The sequence below is a fragment of the Panthera tigris genome, chromosome F3 (genome assembly GCF_018350195.1).
Source record: "Panthera tigris isolate Pti1 chromosome F3, P.tigris_Pti1_mat1.1, whole genome shotgun sequence".
NCBI classification, from domain to species: domain Eukaryota; kingdom Metazoa; phylum Chordata; class Mammalia; order Carnivora; family Felidae; genus Panthera; species Panthera tigris.
The window spans coordinates 2,744,245-2,771,718 of record NC_056678.1 but is presented as its reverse complement, the minus strand read 5'-3'; the positions used below and the strand labels follow the sequence as shown (position 1 = coordinate 2,771,718).

At 47.6% G+C, this 27,474-nt stretch overlaps 1 protein-coding gene and 1 long non-coding RNA gene across 2 annotated transcripts in view; one reads left to right on the top strand and one right to left on the bottom strand.

The window, feature by feature from the left end:
• Positions 1–1,625: 1,625 nt before the first annotated feature.
• On the bottom strand, positions 1,626–9,599 carry LOC122235782. Its single transcript, XR_006213820.1, has 2 exons — positions 8,880–9,599; positions 1,626–1,829 (listed from the first exon to the last, which is right to left on the bottom strand). It is a non-coding gene; the product is annotated as an uncharacterized LOC122235782 (long non-coding RNA).
• Positions 8,273–27,474, top strand: part of ACBD3 (acyl-CoA binding domain containing 3) — a 31,992-nt gene continuing 12,790 nt past the window's right edge. Inside the window, exons 1-3 of the mRNA XM_042975810.1 lie at positions 8,273–8,704; positions 25,168–25,309; positions 25,967–26,107. Of these exons, the coding sequence (XP_042831744.1) occupies positions 8,419–8,704; positions 25,168–25,309; positions 25,967–26,107 (569 nt within the window). The 5' untranslated portion in view covers positions 8,273–8,418. The remainder of the gene's footprint in view (positions 8,705–25,167; positions 25,310–25,966; positions 26,108–27,474) is intronic.

The following is a 27,474-nucleotide window of genomic DNA, read 5'->3' as shown; positions in this document are numbered from 1 at the left end:
CACCCTCTGAAGGGACTCTCTGTACCGGTTGCCAAGAGACTGAAATCAAATGTCGTCCTCACCTGACCAGCCCCAGGCCAAGCCAGGTGAGTGGGGGCGGAAGGGACTTAGTCTCTCAAATAGCAACTTCTGCCTGGCTGGGCCGGGAGGGCACACAGTTAAGAAACGATGCCCATATGCTAACAGAACCCCGTGTCCACCGCGGCGATCTTGGGGGGCAGAATTCTGCATGATGGTTTTTCTTTAGGACTCTGGGAGGCTTCTGTAAAAGCCATGATACTAAAGAGTGCCTGGGGGGGGGGCTCAGTCGGTTAAGCGTCTGGCTCTTGATTTCAGCTCAGGTCATGATCTCATGGTTCGTGGGTTCGAGCCCCGAATGGAGCTCTGTGCTGACAGCGTGGAGCCTGCTTGGGATTCTCTCTCTCTCTCTGTCTAAAAGTCAATAAAGAAACATTACAAAAAAGTGATATTAAAAGAACAGACATTTACGAAGAATTTATCGTCCCAGTGTGGTTGTGTGTGTTGACACACGTCTGGTAAGTTACGATTATTGTCACTTGGTGGCTGTGCCACTGAGGCCCAGAGTGGTTATTTAACGTGCTCGAGATCACACAGCGAGAATGGTGGGAGAACGGGCTCCAGAATTGTACGGACCGGCTCTAGAGTCTAGAATACTTAGTACCATACTCTCCCGCCTTCGTCCTATTATTATAAATCTCCCTGACCCTCTGTTTCCTCTTCCGTGAAATGGGTTCATAATACCTACTTCACGAGACTTTGAGGACTAGATGAGGCAAAGCACGGGAAGTGCTTGGGGCACGGTATGTGTGAAATAAATTCACCGACCATCGTGAATATCCCGGGGGGGCTGTTTATCCAGATGGGGGTTCCAGGGCCGGGGTGTCTGTGGACAACCAAGGTCTTGCAAGGACGCATCGCCTTGAGCAGCACCCATGATCCGCTCTGCGCAGGGAGAGTGACGGCTGGTGGCGGCTTAGGCTCTGTGGCAGGGACGTTCGGAGCCCCGAGAAGCTGTTAGCAGTGTTAGTTAGCTGAATGCAGGGGCCCCACAGGCCGCTAAGACTCCGGGGGTACAGGCCGACCGGGGCTGGAGACACAGCCAGCCCTTCGGGCTGAGGAGTCGGACAGACCTGACCACACACGGAGACTTCTCCACCGGCTCTGTGACTCAGTTTCCTCGTTTTACTGATTGATTCAAAATTTTAATTTATTTAAGTAATCTCTACACCCAGCGTGGGGCTCAAACTCACGACCCCGAGATCACAAGTCACATGCTCTACCGGTTGAGCCCTCCAGGCATCCCCGTTTCCTCGTTTTAATATAGGGACAAGGGGACTTATTTCAAACAGCATTTTTTTTTAAAAGTTTATTTATGTATTTTGGGAAGGAGAGAATGAGAGAGAGGGAGAGAGAGCAGGGGAGGGGCAGAGAGAGGGAGAGAGAGGATCCCGAGCAGGTTCTGCACCGTCAGCGCAGAGCCCGACGCGGGCCTCGAACTCACGAACCGTGAGATCATGACCTGAGCCGAAACCAGGAGTCAGACGCTTAACCGAAGGAGCCACCCCTGAAGGGGAGTTCTTTAGCACAAAGAATAGAAAATGAGGTACAGAAACGAGTGTTTACTTGGAAATGACACCCCGATGACTCGCAAATGTTAAAAAGAGCTGACTGGTAGGGCAAAATTCAAACGACACGGGAATCGCGGCTGTCATTCCTGTCGCTTAACTTCCTGAGACACCTCTGCGCTTATTTTTCTTCCAACTTTTCTTTTGGCTGCATGTCCCTTGTCTCCAGGCGATAACAATGTCCTATTGAGAGAAAGGAAAGATAATTCGGTCCTTCCTCCAGCATGGCTGATGGGCTCTTGGTTTTCACATCCTTCATTCAGGGAAGTGTCACCGTGCTCGGTGTCTCGCCCCCGCCCCTGCCCCTCCGCGCAGAGCCCCGGCCTTTATTCTGGCTCTGAGGAGCCCAGGCGGAGCCACAGAGGCCGTCGCCACCGACGCCCCCAACCTCCTGCCCCACCTAGGAGGTGGCCACGGGGCCGCGGGGCCGGGGCCGCAGGGCTGAGTCCGCAGCCGGGAGAGGACGGGAGCGCAGGGAGTCCACCTGCCGCAGCGCTCCCGCCTCCGGCCAGCAGGTGGGGCTGCGGGGCCCTGAAGCTTCAGCATTAGTCTGAGCAGCTTTTTAACAGGTCCTTGAATCAAGGGCCTCCTCTCCTAAACAGCTTCTTCCTACTGTCAGTGGGGGGTACTACTTCGTAATAACTATTTATTACTATTATCATTATCATCATCATCATTATTATTATTATATGGATTTAGCATTTGCAAGACGGGAAGAATGAACCCCACATTGCTAACGCTGGTTAGATCTCAGTAATGGGGGGCTGCCTGGGTGGCTCAGACAGTTAAGCGTCCGACTTCAGCTCAGGTCATGATCTCCCGGTTCGTGAGGTCGAGCCCCGCGTCGGGCTCTGTGCCGACAGCTCGGAGCCCGGAGCCTGCTTCGGATTCCGGATCTCCCTCTCTCTCTGCCCCTCCCCGGCTTGTGCTCTGTCTCTCAAAAATAAATAAATGTTAGAAAAAACTTTTTGAGCAAAGATCTCAGTAATGGGATTATGGGAGATTTGTTTTTAAAAACACATACTTTAAAAAAATTTTTTTAACATTTATTTCTGAGAGACAGAGGGAGACGGAGCATGAGCAGGGGAGGGGCAGAGAGAGAGGGAGACACAGAATCCGAAGCAGGCTCCAGGCTCTGAACTGTCGGTACAGAGCCTGAAGCGGGGCTCGAACTCACAGGCCGTGAGATCATGACCTGAGGCGAAGTCGGACATTCAACCGACTGAGCCACACAGGTGATCCTAAAAGCATATACTTTAAAATATATATTTATTTTTATTTATTTTTAAAAGAGAGAGTAGGGGAGGAGCAGAGAGAGGCGGACAGAGGATCCGATGCAGGCTCCAGGCTGACAGCCCAGAACAATTTTGACTTTTTTCCAGGTAAAGAGACAGAGGTCCGGAAAGTGAGTCTAAGGTCACAGCATCTAAAAAGTGACAGATCGAGGGGCACCTGGGTGGCTCCGTCCATTAAGCGTCCGACTTCGGCTCAGGTCATGATCTCACGGTTCGTGAGTTCGAGCCCCGCATTGGGCTCTGTGCTGATGGCTCAGAGCCTGGAGTCTGTTTCGGATTCTGTGTCTCCCTCTCTCTCTCTGCCCCTCCGCCGCTCACACTGACTCTCTCTCAAAAATAAAGAAACATTAAAAAAAATTTTTTTTAAAGAATTATCAATGATCAATCAGAATTATCTCTTCAAACCCTCCAGGCAGGATGCCATTTTCTTTCTTCTGTATTAGGGAGTTACAAACACGAATACATGCCCATGGTGGCCACGCAGGTACCACTGTAAACAGATATTGGTGCAAAATGATCAATCACAGCAAGGACGGTGTCCCTCACGACTGGCTGGGGCGACTGTTGCAAACTTAGAGCACATGTCCCTCCTCGAGGAGGCAGCCTCCGGTCACGGTCATCCAGCGCCAAGGGCAGGCGCAGATCTGAAGGCGGTAACAACCAATTCAAGCTAACAACCTTGCAAGCCTCATAAAACGCTTCTATCCTGTGACAGGGGCTGTGGGGCTCCAGAGGGATGACCTTGGCCCTCCCTGTGCTTGCAGGCAAGGAGTACAAAATAATTATCCCCACTAAAGCGTTCTGTGTGACTAAAGCGCAACATTTACGGAGTAGTGATTATCACAGAGAAAGCCGGAAATGCACGGAGTTGAACTCAGTCTCTGGGAATCTAATAACATTTCGCAGAGAAGGTGAATACTTTGCAGAGGGAACAGAGGGAAACGTTGATCTGAGGGAGGAAACTTCTAAAAATTTCAGAAATGGTAAAACTGGGACGCCTGGGCGGCTCAGTTGGCTGGGTGTCTGACTCTTGATTTTGGCTCAGGTCATGATCTCATGGTTCGTGGGATCGAGCCCCGTGTTGGGCTCTGGGCTGACAGCTCGGAGCCTGGAGCCTGCTTCGGATTGTGTCTCCTTCTCTCTCTGTCCACCCTCCCCCCCCCGCCCCCGCTCACACTCTGTCTCTCCCTCTCAAAAATAAACATTAAAAAATTTTTTTGAAAGAAAAAAAAAAAGCCTGCTTGGGATTCTATGCCTCCCTCTCTCTACCCCATGCTCCTCTCTCTCTCTCAAAATAAATAAACATAAAAAAAGATTATTCAATATGTTAAACTCCAAAACAGTAAAAAAAAAAAAAAAAAAAGTCAATGATTAGTTTATCAGATTTTACCTGTCCATCTTCCTAGGTATGTTCTATAGGTTTTAATACTTATACTCTTTTTTTTTTAATCTTTTTTTTTATGTTCATTTTTGAGAGAAAGTGAGAGAGAGCGAGTGCCGGGGGAGGGGGGCAGAAAGAAAGATGGGAACAGAGAATCCAGAGCAGGCTCTGTGCGGACAGCACGGACCCCGACGCGGGGCTCGATCTCACAAACCCGGAGATCCTGACCTGAGCCGAAGTCCGATGCCTAACCGACTGAGCCACCCAGGCGCCCCTATTTATACTTGTTAAAAAAAAAATTTTTTTTTCAGGTTACGAAAGGAATGCTTATTGGAGAACACTCAGAAGACGGAATCTGTATTTCCAAGAAGAATTCTATTTACCCGTCGCGTGACAGGTACTGGGTACTGGGGCTGGAGCAGTGAGCCTAGCACATCAAGGAAATACAGTTAGGACTTCTTGGAGCTTTGGCCATGTAATCCGAATGCGAATAAATATGTAACATGTAATACGAATAAAGATCCAGGCTAAGTGGAAACAAGTCACTGGGGCTCAGAGTAGCAGAATGAGAGTCCCCTACGACTAGAGGCGGGTTCACCATCAATTAACGAAGCTCGTTCCCAAGCCCGCGCGCACACAGGCCCTTCCAAGGCCGCTGTGGTATTTTCGCCTGGTCCAAAGCTTCTGTCAAAGTTTCTGAAACAAGATACGTAAGACCACTGTCTCTTTGCGTCCTCACTTCCCTCTGTCACTCCTCCGCGTTAGAGGGTTCAGGAATGGGACTTTCTGGGGACCTGGGGACGATGATTAAGGGATACCTTTAACTGGAGCTCTGTTAAATCAGTGCTCACGGTAGGTGTAGGAACGGCTTTCTGAAATACACCTACTGCCCGAAATGCCAACTCAGCCAGCACCGTGTCACAAACGTGCAGGGCCAGGGGGCAAAGGAGCTCTGTGACACCTGGCACAGAAAATACATGGGCAGTGGGGGGCCGGGGCGGGGGGGTGGACAAGATGTGAAAGGAAATGAGAAACTGGTCCACAGGAAACCCTTGCAACCGTCAAGAGGAAAAAATTATTGGTGGAAGAATCAAGTCTCTCAATGCCTAATCTCAAATGCCCAACCAGGGCGCCTGGGGGGCTCAGTCAGTTAAGCGTGTGCAACTCTCGGTTTCAGCTCAGGTCGCGATCTCACGGTTCGTGGGTTTGAGCCCCGTGATGGGCTCTGTGCTGAAGGCTGAGCCTGCTTGGGATTCTCTTTCTCTTCTCTCTCTGCCCCTCCCCTGATTGCACTCAATCGCTCTCTCAAAATAAACTTTAAAAAAATAATAATAAGGGGCGCCTGGGTGGCTCAGTCGATCGAGCGTCCGATTTTGGCTCAGGTTATGATCTTGTGGTTCACGAGTTCCAGCCCCACACTGGGCTCTGTGCTGACAGCTCAGAGCCCGGAACCTGCTTCAGATTCTGTGTTTCCCTCTCTCTCTGCTCCTTCCCTGCTCACTCTCTCTCTCTCTCTCTCAAAAATAAATAAAACATTAAAAAATTGAAAAAAAATAATGGAACATATTAGAATTCTTGGGTTTATGGGATACAAACTCGTACTCTTTCTTACTACAACGAATCTGTCTGTAGTTGAAGTCACATGTTTTGTTTATCTTAATGAATCAGAACCTGTCTTAACGGAGCAGACAAATCTTGTTCTGAAAAACACTGGGAATCCACCAAAAACCATACACAAAATGGCCATTCAAGCCGCCAAACATCCCTGAAATATTAGAGCTCAGATGTGAAAGAAACTCGATACAGGTTTTTCCAAATTTGACAATAATCTTTAAAACAATACACACTAATAACGGTAATGACGTGGGAAACTAAAACATAAACAATAATACACTTTTTTTTTTTTTTTGGCCTGTCAAAGTATCTACGACTTTATTTTTTCATTCTCAAGTTAGTTAACATACAGTATAGTCTTGGCTTCAGGAGTAGAACCCAGTGATTCATCGCATATGACACCCAGGGTTCATCCCAACAAGGGCCCTCCTCAATGCCCATCACCCATTTTCCCCACCCCATCAACCCCCGGTTTGTTCTCTGTATTTAAAAGTTTCTTATGGTTTGCCTCACTCTCTGGTTTTCTCTTATTTTTCCTTCCCTCCAAATAAAAAGTTTTTTTAAAAAAATATTTATTTTTGAGAGACAGTGCGAGTAGGGGAGGGTCAGAGAGAGAGAGAGGGAGACGTAGAATCAGAAGCAGGTTCCAGGCTCTGCACTGACAGGTTGGGGCTCCAACCCACCAGCCGTGAGGTCATGACCTGAGTCAAAGTCAGACACTTAACCAACTGAGCCATGAGCCACCCAGGGGTCCCCTAATAAAAAGTTTTTGATCACCATGCTGAGAATAAGACTGACCTTTTTCTATTTTCTTTATAGAAACTATTACAAAATGTCATAGGAAAAGGTGATTGAAAGTATGCGGCCTTGGGGCGCCTGGGTGGCTCAGTCGTTAAGCGTCCGACTTCAGCTCAGGTCACGATCTCGCGGTCCGTGAGTTTGAGCCCCGCATCAGGCTCTGGGCTGATGGCTAAGAGAGCCTGCTTCCCATTCTGTGTCTCCCTCTCTCTCTGCCCCTCCCCCGTTCATGCTCTGTCTCTCTGTCCCAAAAATAAATAAACGTTAAAAAAAAAAAAATTAAAAAAAAAAAAGTATGCGGCCTGAAAACGTGGGGAAAATTATCATAAATGGTGCCCATAAAGTCTAGACACACAGGTAAATATGCATAATGCTGCCAAGGGCATTTTCAATCTTTAAAAAAAATGAACTGTGTTTCTGGACTTTTGGACACCCTGTATAAGTGTGTCAGGAAGTTAACAAATATTTTATGGTCGTGTGTGATGCTTGTGGCGTTTTTCAACTTATCAAAGTGTCATTTGTGATTTCTCTTTCTAAACATATTTACCTACATAATTTTTGGATTTTTTTAAAGAAGGGTTTTTTCTTTCTTTCAGATTTTTTTAAAGAAGGGTTTTTTTTCTTGTTTTTTTTTTTTTTTTAAGTTTACTTATTTTAAGACAGAGAGAGAGAGAATTAATGAGCAGGGGAGAGACAGAGGGTGAGGGACAGAGAATCCCAAGCAGGCTCCTCACTGCCAGCCAGCGTGTAGGCGGAGTCTCGAACTCACTAACTAGATCATGATCTGAGCCAAAACCCAAGTCAGATGCTTAACCAGCCGAGTCCCCCCAGGAGCCCCTTGGGTATTTTTTTTAATAGGGGCCCCACAAATCGTATGAGCTCCCGGTCCTGCAAAACCAGCGTCTACCAATTTAATACAACCTCACAGGAGCCCAGGAACTTTCTGCAGCCTCAGTCACCCCTTAAAAAAAAAAAGGCATTGGCCCAGCATTTCCTTCGGTTTGTGTGGAGACCAAGGCAGAGTGGGGGCCGTTCTGGGAAGCACACGACCCCGCGGACGGAAGGAGTCTCGGCCGGTAGGGCAGGACACGTGCCCGCAGTCACCCCAGCTCTCTGTCTGCGACCCCAGCTCCTCTGGCCCCGCCCCCAGTGGCCCCGCCCCTCCGCGACTCGGGCCCCGTGGGCCCCGCCCCTCCGTGACCCGCGCCCCCCTCCGACCGGAACCCCGAGGGCCCCGCTGGCCCCGCCCCTCCGTGACCCCCGCCCTGCTGCGGCGTCAGCCCCCGCGGGCCCCACCCCCTCCACGACCCCGGCCCCGTAGGCACCTCCCCTCCGCGACCCCCACCCCCATCTCCGACCCGAGCCCCGCGGGCCTCGCTGGCTCCGCCGTTCCCCCGCGACCCCGCCCCGCGGGCCCTTGACCGCCGTGCTGAAGGAGCGGGGGGGGGGGGGGGGAGGGGCGGGGAGGACGACGCCCGCGGGCGGACGCGGGCCGGGGCTGGCCGGGGCGGGGCCAGCGGGCCTGGGGGTCGCGGAGGGGCGGGGCGCGGGCCTCAGCCCCTCTCGCGGAGCCGGAGATCCTTCTCAGCGGCGGAAGTTCCGGCGTCGCCGAGGGTCAGAGGTCAGCAGGAAGTCGATACGTGGCCGCCGCCTGTCCCCCGCCGAGGAGGCGCAGCAGCCGGAGATGGCGGCGGTGCTGAACGCAGAGCGGCTCGAGGTCTCGGTCGACGGCCTCACGCTGAGCCCGGACCCGGAGGAGCGGCCCGGCGCGGAGGGCGCCCCGCTGCTGCCGCCGCCGCTGCCGCCGCCCTCTCCTCCCGGGGCGGGCCGGGGGCCGGGCGCCGCAGGGCAGCAGCCGGAGCCCGGGGAGGCGGCGGCCGGGGGCGCGGCGGAGGAGGCGCGGCGGCTGGAGCAGCGCTGGGGCTTCGGCCTGGAGGAGCTGTACGGCCTGGCGCTGCGCTTCTTCAAAGGTGAGCCGGCCCGGCCGCGCCCCCGCCTCGGCCGCCCCGCGGAGTCCGCCCGGGGCCCGAGCGTGACGGGGCCAGTGCCCGCCTGGCCCGCCCGGGCCGCGGCGACCCGAGCAGGCTGCGTCCTTGGGGGGTCCCCGAAGTTTGTCTCCCCGCTCTGGGCCGCTGGGTCACACACCTCTGACGGGCCCGGAACCTGGGTTTTGCGGTCCTGGTCCTGCCTCCCCGGGGTTACCAGGACGTTTGACCTGATTCAGCTTCTCGGGTTTCCACGGGCCGGGGTGGAAGAATGAGCCCTTTTCTCTCCTAGAGGATCCCGTTCTGGGATGGTTTTTTGTTTGCGGTTGGTCTTGGTTTCGTTTTGTTTTGCTTTGCTTTTTTTCTAACGGTCGTATTCCTTTTCTTGCTTCCTATGGTTTGGCACACCAGGTTCCCCCGATTTTTACCCCTTTTCTGGGGAGGAAGATATCTTCCCATCGGTTCCTTCCCTTCCCTTTGCAGTCATTCCGGGGAACCATCAACTCGAATAGGACTTGCACACCTGGCGGTTTTGATGTGGCCGTGAGGAGGAAGTATTAAGCTAATGCGTCCCCTCCGGCTCGTCCACCTCTAAAAGGAAGGGGTGCCCTCAGTGTTCTAGTAACTTCTAGATGGTTAAAATTGTACTTGGAAGCAATGCGCAAGAGTGAGTTCTCAGTTAAGGCCTACAAGTATTCTCTGTTTCTCGCACAATTAATTGTAAGACGTCTCTTGTCTTGGAGCAGGATTGTGGTGTGTGGGTTGTTTTTTTTTTTTTTTCTTTCTCCTTTTTTGGGTGATTCACTGGTGGCGATACCAGTCACATGATCTTTTCAGTGGGAAAGACTGATGAGACGCCTGTTAGTTTGATTCTTAGAGATATTTAGATCTTGTGGGGCGGATCCACGGCCGAATGCAACTTTAAAAGTGGTTGCTAGGTTTCGGGTACATTCCAGAACAGCATATTTATGACACTTTTCCCAGAGGGAGTTCCTTTTGGAGGGCAGGACATACTTGAGTAGCTGAAGTTGTGTAGTTCGTGGTAGGGATACGTTCAGAAGTTACTTGTTTTCTCTCCGCATAACTTTGTGCAAACTAATGGAAGTGTTTTATAAGTTTTCTAGAACATTTGGTTATTCCACATTTATTCCATTTTTTTTTTTTTTTTTATTAAAAAGCTTACCCTTGAAATGTTCATTGTCCTTGCACATTGAGTTCAGCCCTCTGCGCACTGGCCAGCGTGGGGAATTGGTAATGGCTAATGGGTCTTAGGTCACTGGCTTGAATTTCGTGTTTCCTATGGTGGTGATAGATTACCACTTAGATAAAAATCTGGTGGCTCCTATACAACTCCTATAACTACATTTTACTTCAAACTTTTATTCTTGGAACTTAACTTTTCCAAATGTTCAATAAGCTTCAAGTATATTGTAGCACAAAGGTATTTGAGAATAGGAAAGGGCCAACTTTTAATCCTAGCTTTGGCCACATGACCAACAACAAAAAAAAGGTGACAATCTTCTGAGCCTGTCTTATTTGAAAATAGTAATATTTTCTTTGTAAGATTAAAATACTGTATAACCTGCAGTGAATTTGGCATTGTTTTGGGGGTCGGGAAGCCCTGGATTCTATTTACCATGTAAATTCCTAGGCAGTTAACTTTTCCAGACTCAGTTTCTGTGTGTGTGTGTGTGTGTGTGTGTGTGTGTGTGTGTGTGTATACAGCTGGATTAGATGATGATATTTGACGTCTCCGACTTAAGATTTGGTCTAAAGCTAACATTCTTTTAACATTCTTGTTGAGTAGTAGGAGTCCTTGAGGAACCTGTAATTTGGGGGCCTAGTTACCAGTGACCTTGGAGAATAAAAGCTACATTGATAGGTACGGTTCATTTAGTTCCTAAATTAAGCTCTCAAAGCGGCATTCAGATACTTAAAAGGAGAAATAACATGGCAGTTAAAGTTACCTTTCTGTGTAGATCACTTCGTGGTCAGCAATGATGAGGCTGTTAGGATAGGAGACACCTGGTGGGGGGCGTCTAAAAGCAGTCAGAATTATGGGTGAGTCAACTGTTGCTGCCTTTGTTTTAACGTGTAATCCCAGCGCGGTGCTTGTCATTTTTGTCGGTTTTGCAAGGGTTTCTTTAAAAAAATTTTTTAAAGGTTTGTTCAATTTTGAGAGGGAGAGTGCGAGTGGGGAAGGGGCAGAGAGCGAGGGAGACAGAGGATCCAAAGCAGGCTGCATACTGACAGCAGAGAGCCTGATGCGGGGACCCGAACTCATGAACCATGAGACCATGACCTGAGCCAAGGTCAGACACTGTAACCGACTGAGCCACCCAGGCGCCCTGCAACATTTTCTAATAGATCGCTGTTTTGTGGTTTTGTACTAGAATCTCAACAAGAATTAGAAATGACATTCCATTTTATCTTCTGCTGTGGAATAAATAGGAACCTTTAGAGTGTGGATATCTGTTGAAAATAACTTGGATTGGGAGTCACAGACCCCATTTCTCATTCCACCCCTGTCACTGTGGTCACAAGCCAGTAACCGGACCCAGTATGTCAACTACCTACTGTCTTAATTTTATGCAGGTAAAAATAAAATCATAGATGAAAATACAGGTAAACGTAAGTTAGCATCTTCCCATCTAAACTTCAGACCTCGTTGGGGCACCCGGCTGGCTCGGTCGGTAGAGCCTGTGTTTCTTGATCTTGGGGTTGTGAGTTCGAGCCCCACACTGGGTGTCAAGATTATTTAAACAAATGAGTTTAAGACTAAATAAACAAACTTCAGATGGTGTTAAGTCCCTAGTACAGATAACGTTCTAAGTAGGTGGGTTAGGTCACCAATATAGATGAACAGTACATTCACTTTTGCTGTGAAGGGACTTAGGGTCCAAAAGAGGAGTTAAAGACCCTGTGGCAGTCACATCAGGTACCATTTTGAGAACCCTAGATATGTTATTTTGTTTCCACAGACCTTTGAGTATTTGGGGTATTGCTGAGTATTTGGGGTATTGTTGGGGCTTCCTAGTTGAGAAACTTGATCCAGGCCACTGGGCGTTAGAGGCAGGGCCGGCTCGCTCTCTGATTCCAGAGAGGTCTCCCCACTGCAGGAGGTGGAAAGCACACCCTGCTTCTTCTGAAGGTGTGCTGAGCAAAATATTCAGAGTTACTGCCCTGCTGCCTCATCGCTTTTTGGGAACTTTTTAAATATGTTTGCCTGGAAATATTAAGGGCTCATGGAAAGATGCATACGGTTTTTCTCCACGTGATCACTTTATGGAGTCTCTTTGGATATCTGGAGGAGTGAAGCATGAGAGAGCCATCTGAATTCCTACGTAATATTGCTATCAGGTTCGAGATTTTGAATGTAATGGGGCAAAAATTGCTTCCAAAGGACTGAAGTAAATGTGCTTATCAAAATATTGACCTGCTAAGTCCCATTGCTGCTAATACAGTATTAGATTTTTTGGGAGGCCTGCACTTAGCTAATGTAATGATCTTTTTAAACTCGTGTAAATTGAAAATGGATGTGTTAATTCATTAGGGATTGAAAAATGGTAATAGTCTAATGGTCTTTCTTTCACTGGAATGCTTTTCTTCATATGCTATTTGGTTTGGAGTAGAAATTCAAACAGGAAAGGAAGAATGCGTCTTTCCCTTTATTAGTTTTCAGAATAATGAGTTCTTTCTCTAGCGGCCTCAACAGGTGACACTTTTTTTTTTTTTTTATAAAATTTTTTTTTTTTTAATGTTTATTTATTTTTGAGACAGAGAGAGACAGAGCATGAACAGGGGAGGGGCAGAGAGAGAGGGAGACACAGAATCTGAAATGGGCTCCAGGCTCTGAGCTGTCAGCACAGAGCCCCACGCGGGGCTCGAACTCACAGACCGTGAGATCATGACCTGAGCTGAAGTCAGACGCTTAACCGACTGAGCCACCCAGGCGCCCCAGGTGACACTTTTTTTTGATGTCATTATGTACTCATGCTTTTAAACGTATTTGATTTATTTTTTTTAAGCTCTTATCGATGCTCAATACTGTCTTTAGCAAGTGGGAGCCTTGTCGAATTCGCTCATAAGTTCCCTTTGACATGACTAATAGTTTTTCGTAGCTTCCTTGCTATCTGGTATGATGAGATGTTCCAGGTTATTCGTAAACATTTCCTGCCTCAGCAGGAATTAGCCGTTTGTCCAAGGAGACGAGGTTCCAACCTGTTAGTGGTAAACAGCCTTTGAAGAGCCATCATCTGGGTGATAGGCGTGGCTGCTCTTTGCTACTGGATTGGTCATTGTTTCTAGGCCTTTTCAGTAGACAGATCTAGGGATCTGGGGTGTGTGTGTGTGTGTGTGAGTGCATGTGTGAGAGTGAGCGAGCGAGCATGACAGGAGTATTTTTGAGGGTATGGTATGTAAAACCTGTAGTCGAATTCGGAAGAACTTAAGTCGTAAGTCTTGGACTCAGTGTCCTTATGGAATTGTTGATGCGTTTCCACTAGCATTGCTGTTGATTAGACTTGGTCATACGCTCAGTTATGTTACGGGTCTCAGAGAGGCAGTCACGTGGACATGCTGAGATGGTTCCATTCGTTTTGTCATCTTTAAGCACAGGCATTTCCCACCATTGGTATGAATGGCCCCATCAAGGTTTTACAGCGATGTGCAGCTGTCGTTCATTCTTTGGTAGCCTGTGTAATTAGTGTGTGCCTCCTGGACTTGAGTGGTCTAGCCCCAGATAATTTGAAATTGAATTCTTACTATCCAACATCATTAAATTTTGAATTTATATTTTCCTGCTTTCTTATGTGTACGTGTGTGTTTCATGTGAGTTACTTTGACATTCCCCGGGAGGCCTCCCCTTCATTTAATACACGTTCAGGAAAGTACACAGCTCATAAGTGTGTGGTGATGAACTTCCACAAGGCGCCCACTCTGGAAACCGCCCCCAAGAGGAGATAGTGTCTGCAGTAGCTCCCCTCACCGCTGGTTTCACCCCCCACGGTGGTCAGCTGGGGTCCGGAAGCTGGTGATCTTCCTGATACCGCGTCAGAAGGTCGCGGTAGCCTTGATGCCACGTCCCAGCTCCTGCGTCGTTTACCCCACATCGCCTCGTTCGTCACCTCATTCGTCGCGTGCGTGTTTTATCATCTCCCGTCATCACAAGGGTGAGTGGGGGCCAGTGAGGCCATGTCCACATCACTTTTGTTACAGTGTATGGTTAGAATTGTTTTATCTTATTATTCTTGTTCTGTTACTGTGCCTAATTTGATAAATTTAGTTTTATCGTGGATGTATATGTATAGGAAAAAGCATTCCATATATAGGGTTCGGTCCTCTCCGTGGTTTCAGTCATCCACAGGGTCTTGGATTGTGCACCCCACGGATAAGGGAGGGCTACTGTGCTTTTATCTGTTTGCTACATGGGAGCTACTGTGGCTTAATATTTACCAAGTTGAGCTCTGGAGTCAGCACCGTCTAGGGTGCTTTTTCTTATCCTGCCACTCAGTTTTGTAAACCCTGTGTCTTCCTTTATTCAGAGGTTTGTTGTGGGGCACCTGGGGAACTCAGTCGGTTAAGCATCCGACTTGGCTCAGGTCACGATCTCCTGGTTTGTGGGCTGGAGCCCCGCGTCGGGCTCTGTGCTGGCAGCTCAGAGCCTGGAGCCTGCTTCGGCTTCTGTGTCTCCCTCTCTCTCTGCGCCCCCCCCCCCCAACCAGCACATTAATCTGATCTCGGGCTGGTTTGATGGAAATACAGTATCTAGGGTGAGGGAAGAGAGAGACATGCTGCTCTCTTCTGTGCAGATCCGACCATCCCTGGGTAATGCTTTTTGTTTGAGACAGCATCCTTTAGGGTTAAAGACAAATCGAGTCTTTCAGAAGAGAGCTACTTGTCCAGGTGTGGGACATCGTTAGCATAATGGCCGCTGTCTGTGTGTGCTTTGTGGGCACTCCACCAGCACATTGGAACACGTTGTTTGTAACCCTCACAAGAACCCTATGGAGAAGTCATCTCCATTTTATAGGCGACAATATTGAGGCTCAGAAAGGTTAAATAATTTGTCCCTATTGTATACTTAACAGAGCTGGGATATAAAATGTAGATCTTTAGCAAGTGTGAGGGAATTAGCTACACCTGGAGCGTAGAGAACTCCGGGCAAACATGATGGGTATTTTGTGGCTTTTTTGAGGTCTTACCTGTGAAATGTGTTTTCTTCAATGCCAAGAGCTGGAAATAGACCCTGTGGATAGAAATTTGAGAGATCGAGACGCCTGGGTGGCTCAGTCAGTTAAGCTTCCTGCTCGATCTCAGCTCAGGTCATGATCTCACGATTTGTGAGATCGAGCCCCATGTCAGGCTCTGCACTGACAGCACAGAGCCTGCTTGAGATTCTCTCTCTTTTCCTTTCTCTGCCGCCCCCTGGTTGCACACACTTGCTCGCTCTCTCTCTCAAAATAAACAAATAAATAAAACAAAAAAAGAAGTGTGAGAGATTACTGACTCAGAGTAAAGAACTAAAAACCACAGCCCCGCAGAGATGGAATCGCGTGCCTGGGACAGGGAGTTCCCATCACCTGCACCTGCTCGGGCGTAAGGTGGCAGTCGCTAGGGGGGATATGCTTTGAGTCCCCTTTCTTAATCGTTGGTGAATCTGCTACAGGTTTTTTCTTTGCGGTGACCATGAGACTTAGTGAAATAGTTTCTAGTTCACATTAGTTTAAGCTGTAACCTCCACCGCTTCTCCTTCTCTCACACTTCAGATTTACTGCTGCTGCTGTTTACATCTTTATTATGTTGTGTATCCAGAGACACGTTGTTGTGGGCCATGTGGAAATGTACAGGGGGTCTGAGCTTTGGTTGCGAGATTCAGTCGCTGATCGTTACTATCCTTTCCGGCTCATAGATTGTATGGTTTCATTTCACAGATAAAGGCCAGAAGGGACATTGAAATAGTTTGTTACATCACTCCACCTTTACCTCCAAAGAAAAGAGAAAAATAGGATTTCTGTGTATAAACCTGTTCTTGCAGTCGATGTGTGAGACTAATAACCTTTTGTATAATTAATTTCAGGTGGAAGGGACTTAATTTTTCAGAGCTTTGGGCTTGGTAACTGACTCCAGGACTGTTACCAATTACGTTGTTGTATTAGAACTGTTAAATACGTGTGCATTTTTTAATATGACACTATTATCAGATTATGTTGTCCTATTAGAACTGTAAATACTTGTGAGTTTTTTTTAAAGTTTATTTTGAGAGAGAGTGTGTGAGGTGAGCAAGAGTGGGGGAAGGGCAGAGAAAGAATCCCAGATAGGGTTTGCACTGATAGCCTGGGGCTCGATCCCACAATCCGTGAGATCATGACCTGAGCTGAAGACAAGAGTCGGATCCCTAACCGACTGAGCCACCCAGGCGCCCCTTTATGAATTTAATAAGAACATAGTCTAGAAGTCACTTCTATTTTTAATTGCTTGGGAAAATATGTTTTGTGTATTGTGTTAGTGTCCTATTACTGCTGAAACAAATTACCACAAATTCAGTGGCTTAAAACAACCCCTATTTTACAGTGCTGGGGGTCAAGAGTTCAAAATGAGTCCCTTCCCGGAATTTCAAGGTATAATTCCATTGTGATCTAGCTTTCAGTATTCCAGCTCTAAAGATGTCTGTAGTCTTATTCCTGATCCTGTGTTGTGACCTGTTTCTCTTCCTACAAGTTTGAGAATTTTCTCTGTCTTTAGCATTTGAGAATTTCTGTTTATCTCCTTTCTGTTTATTTTTTGAATGATTATGTTCAATATTTTGATAGTCATCCTAGTCTCAAGCTGCATCCTTCATTTCTGGGAAATTTCCTTATATTATTTCATGATAATTTCCACCCTTTTTTTCTCTGATTTCACTCTATGATAATGTTAATACTAAGTTACTGGAACTTCTGGGGCACCTGGGTGGCTCAGTCAGTTGAGCATCCGACTTTGGCTGAGGTCATGATCTCACAGTTTGTGGGTTCGGGCCTCATGTCAGGCTCTGTGCTGACAGCTCAGAGGCTGGAGCCTGCTTCCAATTCTGTATCTTCCTCTCTCTCTCTGCCCCTCCCCTGCTTGTGCTGTCTCTCTCTCAAAAATAAACGTTAAAAAAAAAAAAAGATATTGGATCTTCTGAATTGAACTTCTAATTCTCTTATCTTTTCCATCTCTGTCTTTTAGGAGATATTCTCAACTCCATTTTCTAGCCAATGAAATATTTAAAAATACTTTTTTAATGTTTGTTTTGTGGGGGGGGGGGGGCAGAGAGAGGAGACATAGAATCCTAAGTAGACTCCAGGTTCTGAGCTGTGAGTACAGAGCCAGGCCAGGCTTGAAGTCATCAACTGCGAAATCATGACCTGAGCCAAAGTCGGATGCCCAACTGACTGAGCCACCCAGGCGCCCCGGAAGATTTTTTTTTTTAATTTGTTTTTACATTTTACATTTTCCATTTCTAAGAGTTTTTATTCCCTAAATTGTCTTTCTTTCTCGTCCCTCGTTTTGCTTAATGGACACATTAGCTTCTGTCTCTGAGGATATTAAGTATAAGTTGAAGTAATATTGAAAGTTGAAGGATATTAAGTGTAAGCCTGGGTGGCTCGGTCGGTTAAGCGTCCGACTTCGGCTCAGGTCACGATCTCGCAGTCTGTGAGTTTGAGCCCCATGTCGGGCTCTGTGCCGACAGCCTGGAGCCTGCTTCGGATTCAGTGTCTCCCTCTCTCTCTGCCCCTCCCCTGCTCATGCTCTGTCACCCTCTGTCTCTCAATAATAAATAAATGTTAAAAAAAAAAAAAAAGTTTAGGTGTGGGGGTGTGGGTGTTCCCGTGTTGGAAGCATTCTCAAATATATGGTGATTGTCAAGTATTCATTCCTGTTGGAGGGTAAGGGACCGAACAGTTACTGTAGCCTTGAGTAGCAGCCTTAATTGTAGGGTGATGAAGCAGAGGTTTCATAGGGGAACCCTCAAACCATCAGTACCTTTCGAATTAGTAATTGTAGGTTTGTTTTTTTTTTTAATTTTTTTAACATTTATTTATTTTTGAGACAGAGAGCATGAACAGGGGAGGGTCAGAGAAAGAGGGAGACACAGAATCTGAAACAGGCTCCAGCTCTGAGCTGTCAGCACAGAGCCCGACGCGGGGCTCGAACCCACGGACCGCGAGATCGTGACCTGAGCCAAAGTCGGACGCTTAACCGACTGAGCCACCCAGGCGCCCCAGTAATTGTAGGTTTTATCTATTGTAGGGGCCAGTTTTTTCCCGCAGATACTCCTGGCTGCTTCCTGGGTTGTAGGAACTTAGTTGTCAGCATTCAGGAAGTAGGCCGGAGAAGGGAGGGTGGGGGGAAGTTGTTTACCGTTGATGAGGGTTGATGAGGGCAACTCGTTGCTTGGTTTTTAGTCCTGCATTTCACTCCCAGCCTGGTGCTCCCCCATCTGGAGCACGTGTGATTCGGGTTCTCCAGTAAACGTCAGCCCTCTGCTGAAGTAGGGGCTGGGTAGCCGCCTGCCTGCTTGGGGTTGTCGAACACAGTGGGAGGGAGGGGTGCCTCCTTCTTAGTACCCCTAAGAAGCATTACTTTTTCCATCTAGACTCCAGCTTCTTATGAACCTGGAGCCTCAGGAACCCGGGTTCCTGAACCTTCCCAGCGTTCTCTAAATTGCCTCCCTTATTTGTTTGGGTGGAGGTTTTTCATTGAGGATCAGAGCTAATGTTGTGTGTTTAATCCATCACGGTTAGCTGGAAGTTTGTAAATACGTTCTCTATCCTTTTAATTATACTGTCATTTTTTTTTTTTGAATACCTGGAAGTCATTTGGCTTCTGAGTTTACTTCTTCCTCTAGTCAGGAGCCGGCAAACTTTCCCTATAAAAGGGCCAGATAGGGGGCGCCCCGGTGGCTCAGTCGGTTAAGCGTCTGACTTTGGCTCAGGTTATGATCTCGCGGTTTGTGGGCTCTGCTGACAGCTCAGAGTCTGCAGCCTGCTTCTGATTCTGTGTCTCCTTCTCTGTCTGCCCCTCCCCTGCTCACATTCTGTCTGTCTGTCTATTTCTGTCAATAAATAAACATCAAAAAAAATAAAGGGCTGGATAGTATTTTAGTCTCTAATGGCTACATATGGTCTGTGTTCATTTATATTCTTTGTTTTTGTTTTTCCATTTTTGCTTTTTTGTTGTTGCTTTATAGCCCTTGAAAACCGTAAAAGCCAGGGGCACCTGGCCGGCTCATTCGGTAGAGATGTGACTCTTGATCTCAGGGTCATGAGTTGAAGCCCCACGTTGGGCATAACGCTTACTTTAAACAGGAAAACTTTACAAAAGCCATTCTTAACTCCCAGGACTTATAAAGACAGCAGTGGGCATGATCGATCCAGTTTGCCATTCCCTGCTTTAGTCTGTCTCCTTTAGGTAAAACTGATTTGTAACCTTTTATCAGTCTTCGGTTTTATAGAAAATGAACTTTTTAAAAATCGTTGTTGCTGGACAGATGCCAACAGGTGATCCCTTTCAGTCCAGTCAGTTAAGAATGACTAGCTTTGCGGGGCGCCTGTGTGGCTCAGTCATTTAGGTATCCAACTTCGGCTCAGGTCATGATCTCCTGGTTTGTGAGTTCGAGCCCCGCATCGGGCTCTGTGCTGACGTCTCGGAGCCTGGAGCCTGCTTCAGATTCTGTGTCTTCCTCTCTCTCTCTGCCCCTCCCCTGCTCATGCTCTGTCTCGCTCTGTCTCTCAATAATAAATGAACGTTAAAAAAAAAAAAAGAATGACTAGCTTTGCAGTCACGCTTCCCTTTGGTGATGGTAGTCATTGTCTGCTTGTGGCTGTGTCTTTATGCGGTTGTACCTGAAAAATAGCCCTGCCGTTTCTTTCTAAGCGTACTTCACGTTTGTTTTTTGGTTGCCGTAGAAAACAGAGTATAACTTGGTAACAATTAACCGTGTGACTGCAGGAACCTAGGGTGATGCCAGTCTGTATTCCTTTCCCGCAGCACTGAACTAGAACTTCCCTTTAGGAATGTGGTCCCGGTGAGAGATTTTTGAGTTTCATCAAGGCTTTTTCTGTGTAGTTAATGGCAGTTACAACTTCCCTATTAAGCGTATTTAATGCCTGTGGAACCGTAAATAATTGAGAAGAAAATTATTCTCATCTGACTTGGAAAACTGAACAAAACACATCCTGCGTCGAGAACACGAGCACCGTGTGGGCTGTCTGTACCGAGGGCGGGATTTGCACATCCTCCTGGGTTGTGTCTCTTCCTCCGGGGAGGATAATGGATCTGTTAACCTTGTCCCAAAGGCTGAAAGATGAGTTGTCTTGACTTTTTACAAATGTTTGTTAAAGAAGAAAAAAGCGTATATGTATTTGATATGAAAGTACTTTATGCATATCGAAGAAAATTTGGGAATATAAAAAATGACTAAAGAAAACTCTGTAAGCCGATCTTTCGGAAAGATGACGTTTCGATGCGTTTCCTTTTCTTTGTCTTGTCGTGCTTGTTTTTGGTTCAGACACATCTGGTCCCCAGCTTGGATGATGCCGATTAATGTGAAGATCCCATAGTAGAATTTAACGAAAGGTGATAGAACAGTTCTTGAACAAGTGTGCGCATGATTCTGTGGAAATGCCAGTACAGTTGATGAGAACGAATGTACCGTTTTGCTAATTCTCACAGAAATTGACCTGTGAAGTCAATTTGTTCTTTAGTCGGGCATGGGTTAGGTGGTACCCATGAACCAAGCGTGGTGCTGAGTGCTCGGGTTCATGGTGGTGAACAGATTAATTTGACGCTGGGCCAGAGCTAACACTGAAAATGTATTCTTCTTTCTTTCTTTCTTTTTTTGTGTGTGAGATTTTATGTATTTATTTTTTTACATTTTATTTATTTTTGAGAGAGAGAGAGAGAGAGAGAGACAGAGTGCAAGCAGGCTTGAAGGGGCAGAGAGAGAATCCGAAGCAGACTCCAGGCTCCGAGGTGTCCGCACAGAGCCCGACGTGGGTCTCGAACCCATGAACCGTGAGATCATGACCCGAGCCGAAGTCGGACGCTTAACCGACTGAGCCCCCCAGAAACCCCTGTGAGATTTTATTTTTAAGTAATCTCTACACCCAGCCTGGGGCTCAGACTCACAGACCAGACGTCACGAGTCCCATGCTGCTCCAGCTGAGCCAGGCAGTAAAAAGGGCAGATGTTAAAATGACATTCAGAAATCCGGAAACTCACCCTGCCTGTGGATGAGTCACTTTTTAGGGCGGGAGGTTAGGCTGACAACTTGCTAATTAATTGTCACAGTTTCGTTGTTTGCCTACCCTCTCCCTTCTTCCCCTGCTCCTAGTTTGCAGGGCTAGGTCTTTGAAATAAAGGAGTAAATTCATTACCTGGTAAGAAATGGACCCTCCCTCCACTGAAATAGCTGTAGTAGTCATAGGCTAGAGAAATTGTGTTGATATCTACTAGACTGTTGGTGTCAAATCCTCTCCCTGCAGCAAGTAGGAATGTGTGTGTGTGTGTGTGTGTGTGTGTGTAGGTTTGAAAATTGCTATATTACATGACTAATCGGGAAAGTGTTTGGTCTTCTAGTGGATAAAGTTTCCATCTGATTTTATCTTTATTTACATTTATTTAGGTCAAAGCAACCACTTCCATACAATTCAGGCTTTTTTTTTTTTCCCTGAAGGAGAAAGCGACAAACCCCAGGAATCCTGACTCAACAAAGCAAGGACTTGTACCTCCTGTGCTCCACCCCTGCTGTTTCTTAGGCTCACTTCACCTTGAGTCACCAGCACGTAATTTCTTTTTATAAGGCTCAAGATGGTATCCTTAGAGTAGTTCTTTTTGGCTTTAAAAAACAAAACATGGGGCGCCTGGGTGGCTCAGTCCGTTGAGCATCCGACTTCGGCTTAGGTCACGGTCTCGCAGTCTGTGAGTTCGAGCCCCTTGTCGGCCTCTGCTCAGAGCCTGGAGCCTGCTTCGGATTCTGTGTCTCCTTCTCTCTCTGCCCCTCCCCCACTAGTGCTGTGTCTCTCTCTCTCTCTCTCTCTCTCTCTCTCTCTCTCTCTCTCTCTGTCAAAAATAAACATTTTTTTAAAATATTAAAAAAAAACCCAAAACACCTTCTTCTTCTTTTTTTAGGTTTATTTTTATTTATTTTGAGAGCGAGCGAGAGAGAGAGCACATACGCAAGTGGCGGAGGAGCAGAGAGAGAGAGAGAGAGAGAGAGAATGTGAGCCAAGCGGGCTCCGCACCGTCAGCACAGAGCCTGACCAGGGCTTGAACCAATGAATCGTGAGATCGTGACTTGAGCCAAAACCCAAGAGTCAGATGCCTAACCGACTGAGACCCCCGGGCTCCCTGAAATAACATTCTAAGAGATTTTGAAGTGGGAATTGCCTCTTACTTGGTAAATAAATAACTCTGATAATCCTGTCCAAAAAGCTTTAGAGGACGTTCCTCCTTGGTGCTAATTGTCTAGTGATACTGTTTGCTCAGTAGCAAAGACAGATGGCAGGCCCACAGGTTGCTTGAGTTGTTTCGATTTGTATCAAATAAATAAGATCAGTGTCCCAGTGTCTTTTCTTAATATTTTTTTCCAAATGCCGCATGAGTTTGTTCTTGCTGGAAAAAAAAGTGCAGGTACATAGAAGTATGTAAAAGTTCTCTGGGGCTCTTGGGTGGCTCAGTCGGTTAAGTGACTTTGGCTCAGGTCAGGATCTCACGGTTCGTGAGTTCGAGCCCCGCGTCGAGCTCTGTGCTGACGGCTCAGAGCCTAGAGCCTGGTTGGGATTCTGTGTCTCCTTCTCTCTGCCCCTCCCCAGCTCATGTTTTCTCTCTCTCTCTCTCTCTCTCTCAAAAATAAATAAACATTAAAAAAAATTAAAAAAAAAAAAAAGGAAACTCCTTTTAACAGTTCAGCTTACTCTTCCGCACATTTTCCTTTGAAAGATTACAATGACAAGTAAGGCTTAAATTCTCTGTGAGACTCCTTCGGTTTCCTTTGGTGTGATGTGACTCCTGGATTTTTTTAATTTGCATTTACATTCATGTAAACGTACCTGTAGAATACGCATGTGGGTGTGTTTACATGCTGTATTGTGTCAACTCTAAGATCCTTTTTTTTCCTGGTTTTTAAAAGTTTATTTTTGAGAGAGCGCGCGAGTACGTGCACGTGGGAGGAGCAGACAGAGAAAGAGAAGGAGACAGAATTCCAAGCGGGCTTTGCGCTATCAGCACGGAGCCCGATGGGCTCGAACTCAACTCTGAAACCATGACCTCCGCCAAAATCCGGAGTCGTGTACGCTCAACGGAGCTACCCGGGCGCCCCGTTTTTAAAAGCTTTAAGACTCCCTAATATCTTACATACTATTAAGAAAGAAAACCTGCTTATTTGTAACTTTAAAATGTCAGCTGGTAAAACCAAATCTGATTTTAGAGATGTTCAGGTGTGTGGTTGGGGGAGTGCTTAGGATTGATGAAGCGTGTTGTGTGCTCTGTGTGTCATCTTCTGCCGCTTGCGTCTTTCACTTACTACTTCCTATAAGTCACATATGCCACAGTCCAAATATGTTACATTATTTAGCTGTTTCTTTCTCGAAGAACTTTTAGATTGTTTAGGATGGCAAGCACACGGTGGCAGCGAATATCCCTGCACGTGCCTCTGTCCGTATTCGGGACAGTATGGAGGCGAGGGAACGAGAATTGGAAGGACTGGATGGCAGGGTGTGCACCTTTATGATTTTGGAATCTATCGCTAACTTGTCTTCCAAGAAAACTTCTAACATAACTGTTACCTTCCAAGGTAACAGTGTATACTTAACAGCATCGTCCGGGATCGGGAGCGTGGGTGCCTCTTTGTCCCGGTCTTACCAGCTCTTGATGTTAACCTAACTTTTTTTTGACCATATCGCGGCACAAGTTTTGGTTATGGTTTGGTATGGTTTTGATTGCCATTTTCGTGACTAGTTGATTGAATATGTTGGGATGCTTATTGGCCGCTTCTGTTTGTTTTTTTTTTTTCTGCTGAGTTTCCTGTTAATAAGCTTTAACCCACATTCTTTTCTCATCAGTGATTTTATTTTGGTGACGACTATGTACCAGGATAAAATTTGTAGGCAATACATACTACTGTTTTTAATTTTTAAAAATTTTCTTTATTTAAGAAAGAAATAAAGGGAGGGAAAGAGGAAGAGTGCGCAGGATGAGGGGGAGAAGCAGAGGATCCCAAACAGGCTTCGCAGGGTGGAGCCTGATGAAGGGCTGGAACCCGTGAACCATGAGATCATGACTTGAGCCGAAACCAAGAGTTGGACGCTTAACTGATTGAGCCACCTGGGCTCCCCGAGTGTCCAACTCTTGATTTTGACTCAGGGGGTGATCCTGGGTTGTGGGATCGAGCCCCGCATTGGGCTCGACACTGAGTATGGAGCCTGCTTGAAATTCATTCATTCTCTCTCTCTTCCTCTCCCTCCCTCTCTTCCTCTCCCTCCCTCTCTTCCTCTCCCTCCCTCTCTTCCTCTCCCTCCCTCTCTTCCTCTCCCTCCCTCTCTTCCTCTCCCTCCCTCTCTTCCTCTCCCTCCCTCTCTTCCTCTCCCTCCCTCTCTTCCTCTCCCTCCCTCTCTTCCTCTCCCTCCCTCTCTTCCTCTCCCTCCCTCTCTTCCTCTCCCTCTCCCTCCCTCTCTTCCTCTCCCTCTCCCTCTCTCCCTCCCTCTCCCTCTCTCCCTCCCTCTCCCTCTCTCCCTCCCTCTCCCTCTCTCCCTCCCTCTCCCTCTCTCCCTCCCTCTCCCTCTCTCCCTCCCTCTCCCTCTCTCCCTCCCTCTCCCTCTCTCCCTCCCCCTCCCTCTCCCTCTCTCCCTCCCTCTCCCTCTCTCCCTCCCTCTCCCTCCCTCTCCCTCTCTCCCTCCCTCTCCCTCCCTCTCCCTCTCTCCCTCCCTCTCCCTCTCTCCCTCCCTCTCCCTCTCTCCCTCCCTCTCCCTCTCTCCCTCCCTCTCCCTCTCTCCCTCTCTCTCTCTCTCTCTGTCTCTCCCTCTCCTCCCCCACCCCTGCCCCTCTCCCCTTGCTCCCATGCTCTCTCTCTGAAATGAAGTTAAATAACTATAAAAATGATTGTTGCACAAGTTTTAATATGTGTAAAAGATGTCAGGTGGTACAGTTTGTGTGTGCCTGTTAGCTTGACAGATTGGTTTCTTCTGTAGAAGTTTTAACATAGATATTGATGCTTGGCTTCATTAAAAAACAAACAACTCCGCATAAAGGGTTTCTGCCTTAGACTCTATTAAAATTCAGTATATGAAATAAAACTCTCACTGTAAGATCTGTATCTATCGCAGCTAGTTTGTGACTACCTTAGAGAGCGAAACGGCGTCGTCGGATACCAAAAGTACTTTTTTTTTTGCCAATTCTGATTGTTTTTGTGTTTCTTTTTCTTGCAGAAAAAGATGGCAAAGCCTTTCATCCAACTTACGAAGAAAAACTGAAGCTTGTGGCACTGCATAAGCAGGTTCTTATGGGTCCATATAATCCAGACACTTGTCCTGAGGTTGGATTCTTTGATGTGTTGGGGAATGACAGGAGGTAACGATGTTTTGTTGTATAACGGATTTAGCGACAGTAATGTTGAGTCGAGTGGAGAGCCAGTTGGTTAAGATGTAAACAGCGGGCTCCTTAGCTTAGAGTCAGACTGAAACTGACATTTCTGCTCGCAGCTTCTGGAATCTTCACGTGTGTGTGTGTGTGTGTTTGGCGTGGAGATGTGTTTGCATAAATAATGTGGAAGAAGTTTACTCCTCTGATTATGAACATAAGACAAGTACAGCTAAAGTTGATCCTCCCCAAATAACACGAAAAGCAGCCACATAAAGTATTCAGTAAGCCATGTCCCTGTGGGACGCGCACAGAGTTGTGGCAGAAAAAGAATGCACCGTGGAGCGCGTTCAGTTACGACTAAAATGCGGTGACAGGAGGAGAGGGACTCTTCGATACCCCTTTGCTAGCGTGGAAAAGACCCGCAGGGCGTTCAGGCCGCGGTTACGGCTGTGAGTTTGGGCCGCGCGTGGCCTAGCTCGTTCAATCAACCCCACTTGCTCGTTGAAACTGAGGACTTGAGCCTTTGCCTTGTGCTAGGGTCCCTCTCCGATTTAGTTCTGATTGCGAATTGCTCGCGCGTAGGCTTATGTGAAGGCACGTTCCCGCTCTGTGGCGAGGAGGTGACCCGTCCCGCTTTCCCTCCAGGAGAGAGTGGGCGGCCCTGGGAAATACCTCTAAAGAGGACGCCATGGTAGAGTTTGTCGAGCTCCTGAACAGGTGTTGCCATCTCTTCTCCACGTACGTCGCGTCCCACAAAATCGAGAAGGAGGAGCAAGAAAAGAAAAGGTGAGGTTCGAGGCCACGGCGCGTGTCCTCCCGGTGCAGCCCGGCCCGACGCTGCTGCGTGTGGGGTCTGTCCTCCATCGGGTGCCCACTCCTTAGGGCGGTCGTCCAGCCCCGCTGGTGGGAGCGACCGATTGTCCTGGGAGTTTGGGGGCTGGGCTGCCACTCTCGCCTGGCTGTCCCTTCCGCAGACACCTCCTCCCGGTCATGGCGGTGTTCCTCCTCCTGGTCACGCTGAGGTTTTGAGCGAGCTCTCCCGTAACCTGGGCCACCGTCCCCACCCTGCGCCCCTGGTCCGACTCACCCTTTGCTGCCTTTTTCCTCGAGCTTCTAGAACACTCTGTTCCGTAGCACGGCTGTCACCCGTGCTATTCGGTCGGCCTTATGGAGACATTCGTATTGGCTCTGGCTCCCAGATGGCCTGTTAGGTATCTGCAGAGGTTGGAGGGGGAGTTGCTGAATACGCTGTTTAGGTTTATGGGGTTTTCTGTCGTGGTTGTGAGTCCAGCAGCATTGCAGTGAACGCGTTTATCTACAGAGTATACTTCCGATGACTTTGATTATCTAAAATTTCTGGGTAATGAAAGTGACACCATAAAACCAGTTTTTCCTCAGATTATATTTACTTTGGAAACAGTTGGTTCTCTGGTGTTCTACCTTAACCTGAATTGGAAACAACAGAAGAGAAAACAACCTGATAGGAAGAAGACAGAAACCATGAAAAATAGGCACAAACACTAGAGAAGGATAGCTGTCAGGGCCACTTAACGTGAAGGTGAACTTCTCCGTCACAGCACAAGGACGTAGACAGCCCTTGTGTCTGTGGTTGTAACCACCGGCTCATCAAGGGACAGCCCTAGGTGCAGTCCGTTCCTGTGTAAGATGATAGGAAATCATTTCGGGCGTTTTCAGAAGGCACTTATCCAAAAGAAGATTGTTTTTATCCAAAGGACAAGTTTTGATTTTTTAAAAAACGTTCGTTCATTTGCGTATTTATTTATTTACTTGTTTACTTATTTAGATATTTATTTTTAAATGTTTGTTTATTTTTGAGAGAGCACGCGCAAGCCAGGGAGGGACAGAGAGAAAGGGGGACAGAGGATCCCAAGCGGGTTCTGTGCTGACAGCAGCAAGCCCGATGTGGGGCGCCAGCTCACAAACTGTGAGATCATGACCTGAGCTGAAGTCAGATGCTCAACCGACTGAGCCACTCAGGCGCCCCACATGTTTGTTTGTTCTTAAGAGAGCGTGTGCAAGCGGGGGAGGGGCAGAGAGAGAGGGAGACACAGAATCCGAAGCAGGCTCCGGGCTCCGGGCTGTTGGCACAGAGCCCAAGGTGGGGCTGGAACTCTTGAACTTCAAGATCATGA